A 7,821-nucleotide genomic window follows, 5' to 3' on the forward strand; every position below is an offset into this window, starting at 1 on the left:
ATTGTATCATAGAGTTAATAGTAGTATACAGTTATAAGAATGGAAAAGAATAAAAGTTGCAACTAAATGAGATAGTGCCGTATTGTGAACCATCATCGAAGCAAAACTGGCGTCCTTTTGCTTGAACCATGTTATCAGGCACTGATTTCCATAAAATATCTCTGGCCTTATAAAATGGAAATGGACCCATGAAGGTGTGGAAATGGGTATTTACAGATTATGGGATTGTCGTTTCAATTAGTGGGACCATATAAAATCTTTTTAACTTTACCGCATCTCTACTATATGGAAGAACAAAATGATTCAACCAAAATGCTAAATAAATTGTTAGTTATCTTTCTTTACGATGTTTGAAGGAAGATTCTTTTTAGGAGTTAACTTTCTTGTGAATCCGGGTACTTGATGGGGATGGGAAAAATTGCCATCCCTAAGTAATAACAAGTGAAAACATACGTTCTCTACTCTTAAATGCAAATAAATATTGGTTAGTGGGTATAAATTCTTCATAAGGAATACCTAGAATAGGTAATCCACCCATTTGATTGACATCAATTTAAAAAATCCCTAGCCCACCACCATCACCCAAGTGAAGAGAGTTGATGTGAACACTTCACATTTCACAAAATGCTTGCCAAACATTTGAGTTACAATAATAGGAATATTGGGAAATTGCATCAACTCCATAAAATTCTATTTTGTTGTAACTCTTTCTCATTGTCACTTCAATCCATTCAAGTAGGCCTGAACAAAATAATCCAAACCCTTAAATCTGAATTTATCTCTCCATTTCTATCTTCGGTTTCACATATGCATCAATGTTGGGTATGAACTTTCATTAATCTTGATAGCGACAAAGTCATTGGGGTAGTTGCCAACCTTCTCAAGTGTCAGAGCCTTAAATTTTGCTACCACTATAACAACGTTCAACTTGATCCATGAGTATTGTGTGCTTTGCTTGGAAGCCACCGTGTTCTAATTCTACACTTTGTACCCAATTAATGAAGCTTTCATTTGGAATGTTAATATATCTAATTTTGAAATTAGGATAACCCTACAATAGCTCTAAATTGAATACCAATTTAAAGTGACAATGTTGAAATTGAAACCCCCAAAGGGGTTCATGATATGAATGTTCATTTAGTTATATGAGCCAATTTTGATTAGATTCCATATGAATTGGTAGGACCATGAATGGTACATATGATAACTCTTTTATTTTCTTGAAATTTAAGATTTATATAAAGAGCTATCCTATATTCGCATGGTATTTTAGCTCATAAGGAGAGTAATTTAGGTGGCACTCGGTAGTGTAAAAATATCATGGACGTAGAATGTGGTGTTCTACTAGGTGTGGATGATTCTCGTTCACAAAATAGCATAGACAGGGACGATCCACACTCCAATTTATTGTTAATATTATTTTCTCGTGGATAGGCCACACTATGGTATGGACAATTTGTGGGAAAGATTCGGTATAACACACCTATGTTACATTGGTCCAACTACTCTTATTTTATTTAATCTTTTAATATATTATAATTTATGTAGAATTTATTTTTTAAATTATTTATTGTTGAAGATAATATTATAACGACAAATATATTTATTTTTTATTTATTAGTATTTACATATTGGTGTTTTATTTTATCCGTTATTATTTTATATTCATGATCGTATGGGTGTAAATGGATCAGATTATGATCCGATCCTATTTTTGTCATATTTGGATAACCATTCATCGTATTTTTAGATTGGATCGGATTTGATTTGGATCACCCCTATTCGATTCGACATGATCAATTGTGTAAAATCATCTCACAAGTTATACATGAGATATATAGAATCAATAGGTGTAGTGCAGACGAGTCCATATTACATTGACAGAATGCTCTTGTGGGTATAGACAGTTTCTATCTATATAATTTGACCCACAGTTCAGAACAGATGGAAACAATAGTGTGATGTGGACTAGTATACCCACCAATTTCTCATCCACATTACAGAATACCCCCTTAACTTGTCAAGTGAATAATACATAATGATAAGTTGATAACCCCAGATTGCACTATTCACTTACTGCTTTGATGTACAATGCTAAGAGATGACTTGCAACTATTGTTGCCTTCATATCTAATCAATCCTCAGAGATGACTTGCAGCGCAACTCTTGTTCATATTGATACCTTGACAATATAATTTTGAGGGAGCAATAAACTAATTGATAGATGTAAGAGAGGTATAACAAAGAGAGCATTAAGTTCGGTCTTAATCATCTACTCTCTTGCTTGTACTTTTCACATATTCGCAATGGTGAAGCTGGATGTCGTGTTTGCATGTTTTTTATTTAGGCTCAGTTTGGAAGGAGTATAAACATAAATTTGTAGAGTGCAAAACCTTGTATTTTATATTATTTTGTATATATTTATACGGTACATATTTGTATTTATACTTTTTTGCAAACTGAGCCTCAAAAAAACAGTGTAAAAGATCTGAGAAATAAGCTAGTTTTGACCAATTAAGTACCCCGATGAATTGTGATGAGCACCACCTGATTGATCACCCTTTTTATGATATATGATACTGGTTGATTGGATGTAAGTTTTTCCTATATCATTGTGGAGAAATTCCTACTGTTATAATGAGTTCAGGTTGGACCTAGTTCAGAGTGTATATGTGCTACTGTCACTCCAGTCTTTTACTTTGTTGTATGACTGATGTGTGGCATTATTATTGGATAAACGACGGGACTCTTCCTATTTAGAAGGGCTTAAACGCTGGCTTTCCAAGGGCACCACATGAACAGCCTTATAACTCTATGAATTGTGTTTGGTGAATAATTTGGAGAGCCCAACATGGCCGCCCATCAGTTATTTGAAGGTCTGTTCACTTCAACCTCTTTAAATAGCTTATAATGAACGCTTCAAAGCAGCTGAATCAGTTTACTGAATTTTTGGCTCTTCCCAAATGGGACCTTGGGCTGTGGATAAGCTTTGTCCGATGTCCATTGTCACACAGCCACTTCACTATTATTATGCAAGGGAATGAATATCTCCGCATGAATGACAAGAGGAATGTTCCCAATGTGCTGCTGCAATGGACTGTTGGGACAGTATTGGGAGCTTGAATGGGTAGGGCTGTTCATAAGAAGGCCCAATCCGATTAAACCGACCAATCCGGATCGATCCAACCCGAGTCAGTTGGGTTTTTATTAGTACAGGTCGGTTTTGAGTTATGCAAATTCTTAAACTGATGATTTGGGTCGTTTTCGATTTTCATATAAGAAAACTGAAACCGACGCGAACTGAACCGACTTAGTTCCTAATTCAAACATGAAGTTCCAAAGCCCATTAGGCCACCTAGTTTTTGAATGGTTGCAAGAAACTTTGGATTAGTGAATAGTGATTAATGAATAATTTTTGTGATTAAGTTTTTATTTAAATTTTATCATAGGAGACGACTGAAATGATGTTCTATGACTGTTTTTAAAATTAGCAAGATTTTATTAAAACCGAAACTAACCCAAATTGACCCAACCCAATTCAAACCGAACAAGTCGGTTTTGCTTAACACTGGGTCAATTTTGGTTTCTATGTGAAGTAACCCGATCGGGTCAAATCAGTTGGAAAAACGACAGTAAATTTACCCAATCCGACAAGAGGAGACTCTACTCTAATAAATGGGATTGGGGAAGTCTCTGGTTGAAAGTTGAAACATCATGGGAAACTCATTCAATTGGGGACCACTAAACCGATCTCAGTGGGACATACTAATGGGGCCCACGTACCAAATCAAATCCATGGTATAACTGCACATGAAGCACACGACAGGCACGCGGCGTCCGTATCCAAGGTTTTTATGTAGATACAGCCGAAACATACGTTTCAACGGGCTCCACCGTCCACCTACAACTACAGGACTAGAGCCAACCAATTTGATGAGTCAACTCATAGAGTCCAAAATTTCTGATCCTGATGATAATATCTGATGATTCGGATCTTCTGAGGAGGGCCCACTCAGCAATTCCATATCCGTGATGCCTGCGCAACGTGGCAATTATTTTCTGATTTTAGTGCTTCCTCCGCACAAATTGGCTCCCACGCAGCGAACCCACAGCACATCTCAGCCTGCGTTATGAACATCTCCCCGTGACATGATATTCCCTAATGCACGGTTGGGATGTGTTGTGGGCGCGTGTGTGGCCCGCTGAGTAGGGAGCCAATGCGATCCCCAGAAAAAGCTGCCGAAAAATAGAGGAGATACTTCTTCCACTCTGTTTAGAGGCAACGGTAACATCAACGGTAACTTTTACGAATCATAAAGCCCTAGTGATTTAGAAGGTAGAAACCCTCTTTTAATCCGTTGGATTTCAACAGATCCGACGGTTCAAGATTTAAAAAAATAAGACCGTTGTGGGAAGACGCGTCACTCCCTCTGGTTCAAAAAGGTAAAGCGCTACGGTCAGTTTTCATTTCCATTCGGAACACAGCCTAGATAAAGAGAGAGGAAGAAAAGAAGTAAGAACAGAAGGAAAGAAGAGCGGAAGGGAGAGATCACTGTTGTTGATTGTTGCTCGAGGTGGCGACTGCAAACCCAGAAGGGGAGACGCGGAGCAGCAGGCTCCATTCATTTCTATCGTCACTTTTCTCGAACCTTGGAGGAGTTTTTGGGCAGAATCAAGAAGCGGAGATGGCATCTAGACCAATTGTTCCACAGCAGCCCAGAGGTAATAAAGCATCCACGGCCCTCTAATATTGATTTTCTTTTGTTTTTCTTCGATTTGTATGACGGTATGCTGTGGGTCGTTCTCTTTCTTGAGGAGAATTTTCATCTTGTCTTCAATTTTAGAATCTTCAATTGAGTTTCTTCCAATTGTTAGTGGAAATGTTATTTATAGGTGTTATTAATTGGAAGTTCTCTTTCGTTTAGTCTGTCTCTGTTTGTGGTGTCGGTGAAGATCACTCATTTAGTTTATTTGATGTTTCTTCTTGGTGATCTGGGTACTTTTCTTTTTTTTTTGAAACTTTCATTATTCTCTGCACGTGGCGCTTGTTCTTGGTCGCCTGGGTATGCTTGAGAAGAAATAGACATTTGATTTCTAAGTTTTCGATTTGGGGGGTTATGGTTTGAGAAGATGCCGTTTTCATTTTGGGTTTTTAGAGTTGTTAGTTCACTTACGGTTTCTGGCGCTTGTTCTTGGTCGCCTGGGTATGCTTTGAGAAGAAATAGACATTTGATTTCTAAGTTTTCATTTTGGGTTTTTAGAGTTGTTAGTTCACTTACGGTTTCTGGCGCTTGTTCTTGGTCGCCTGGGTATGCTTGAGAAATAGACATTTGATTTCTAAGTTTTCGATTTGGGGGGTTATGGTTTGAGAAGATGCCGTTTTCATTTTGGGTTTTTAGAGTTCTAGTTCACTTACGGTTTCTATGTTCTTTAACTTTACGTCCTTTTTCGTATGGGGATTCTGTTCTTTGTCTACTGTTCAATGAATTTATGGCATCTCTTGCGAATACTTTGCAGGTGGGGCAGTCGTTGATGCAGCCAAGCAGAAGAATGGCGCTCTGGAAGGAAAGAACCGTCGAGCACTGGGAGATATTGGGAATCTAGTCACCGTTCGAGGTGTCGAGGGGAAGCCCCAGCAGCAGTTCTCTCGCCCTGCAACAAGGTTTTTTTCATTCTCTCTCTCTCTCTCTCTCTCAACTTCTCTGATTTCTTTATCGAATTATTTCCTTTCTGCTCTCCTAGGAGCTTCTGTGCGCAGCTACTCGCCAATGCACAGACTGATGCACGAGTTGCAGTAGAGAATAACAAGGTAACAACGTGTGTTCTCAGCAATTTTCTTAATGCATGATTAATATTTTCAATTTGAGCTATTGAACAAACGGGGTTCTTTTAATTTGCAGAGACAAGTTGCAGTAGTTGTCGACGAAACCATAGTTGTTGATGCTGATGCGGTGGGAAAGGGAAATCCAGCACCAAAAGTAGCTCCAAAAAGGGTCACTGTTAAGCCAAAACCTCAGGAAGTAATCGAGATAAGCCCAGATACAGAAGAGGTGACCAAAGAGAAGCCTCCTGTAAATCAGAGAAGGCCAAGGGAAGGATCGTCCAGGAAGAAAGTTCAGACCCTCACTTCAATCCTTACTGCTCGTAGCAAGGTATATCATCCTTTGTAGATCTAAACTAGGACCCAGTTGAGAGAAATTGTTTTTTTTTTTTTTTTTTTTTTTTTTTTTTTTTTTGTTTCTTTTGCTGTCTGTGTGTTTAATGGGTTTCATTTGTTCAGGTGGCTTGTGGTTTGACCGATAAACCGAAAGATCCAATTGTCGACATTGATGCAGCAGATGTCAATGATCAGTTGGCAGTAGTCGAGTATGTTGAAGACATCTACCAATTCTACAAGCTTACAGAGGTATATATTTTTTCCTGTTTCTCACACACGCTTCCATATACGAAGTTAAGCATCTATTAGCCAATCTATGGATGTTTCTGTACCTGGGTGCAGAGCGAGAGCCTTGTTCGTGACTACATGGATTCACAGCCAGACATCAACGAGAAGATGAGAGCAATTCTTGTGGATTGGTTAATCGAAGTCCACCACAAGTTTGAACTTATGCCTGAAACGCTCTATCTTACCATCCTCATTGTCGATCGGTTCCTTTCCATGAAGCTTGCTCCAAGAAAAGAGTTGCAGTTGGTTGGAATAGGTGCCATGCTTATAGCCAGCAAGTACGAAGAGATTTGGGCTCCAGAGGTAAAAACATAGATTTCTTAGAAATGTTTCTTGTTTCTTGTTTCTTGTTTGCTAACTCTTAGTCCATGGATTCTTGGAATTGTGCAGGTCAATGACTTTGTCTGCATATCAGATAGAGCATACAACCGAGAACAGATACTGGCCATTGAGAAAGCAATACTGGGCAAGCTTGAATGGACCTTTACAGTCCCTACGCCCTATGTATTCCTTGTCCGCTTTATCAAGGCCTCTGTTGCTGATCAGGAGGTAATAAGGTCTTGCTATGTTTTCAGCTCTACTGTGTGTTATTCAATGGTGTAGATTTTGCTGACTGAATGCTTTTCCTTTGAAATCCAGATGGAGCATATGGTGTTCTTCCTTGCTGAGCTGGGTTTGATGCAGTATGCCACCACAAAGTACTGTCCATCGATGATTGCAGCCTCTGCAGTGTATGCTGCTCGGTGCACCCTGAACAAATTGCCTCTGTGGAGTGAAACGCTTCAACTCCACACGGGTTACTCAGAAGCACAGCTTATGTAAGCCCTATCTTCTATTTCTCTTCTTGGCTTTAAGAGTTTATTTATGTCTATTACCTGCTGAGTTTCTCCTATTTTGTTATGACAGGGACTGTGCTAAGCTGTTGGTTAGCTTCCACTCAGTGGCAGCAGAGAGCAAGCTGAAGGTGGTATACAAGAAATATTCCAACCCAGAACGCAAAGCTGTTGCTCTGCTCCCTGCGGCCAAAACTCTTTTGACTCCATCATCATCATCATCTGCAGTATTGAAGAGCACATGAGCTGCACACTACGAAACTTCACAAGATTGATCATTGCACTTCGATGATCCGTAGCTATCCAATGTTTTTGGTTTTTTTTTTCATTCTTTTGTTTTTTCATTTTTATGGAGCAGTCACTGTTTGTGATTATCAAGTCACTGTGTGTAGCCTCAGCACTTGGTTTATTTTGTAAAGGCTGGGAAGAAATATTGAAGAACCGGAAGTTCTTTTTTGTTCATTCCGTTTTATCCAGTGTTTGTAATGGTGACAGAAGTTATCGAAACTATCCAATCAATCCATTGATCAATGTTCAACAATA

General features: G+C 38.8%; 1 protein-coding gene across 1 annotated transcript; it reads left to right on the top strand.

Annotated features, from left to right (window-relative positions):
* Positions 1–4,379: 4,379 nt before the first annotated feature.
* LOC148845423 (G2/mitotic-specific cyclin S13-7-like) lies at positions 4,380–7,821 on the top strand. Its single transcript, XM_088954815.1, has 9 exons — positions 4,380–4,722; positions 5,518–5,662; positions 5,743–5,809; positions 5,901–6,152; positions 6,281–6,406; positions 6,500–6,748; positions 6,836–6,994; positions 7,085–7,263; positions 7,352–7,821. Exons 1-9 carry the CDS (start codon positions 4,686–4,688, stop codon positions 7,521–7,523), a joined length of 1,386 nt encoding a protein of 461 aa, XP_088810941.1. The 5' UTR covers positions 4,380–4,685; the 3' UTR covers positions 7,524–7,821.

The sequence above is a fragment of the Nelumbo lutea genome, chromosome 7, assembly GCF_056320005.1.
Source record: "Nelumbo lutea isolate HS-2025 chromosome 7, American lotus-T2T, whole genome shotgun sequence".
Taxonomy (NCBI): Eukaryota; Viridiplantae; Streptophyta; class Magnoliopsida; order Proteales; family Nelumbonaceae; genus Nelumbo; species Nelumbo lutea.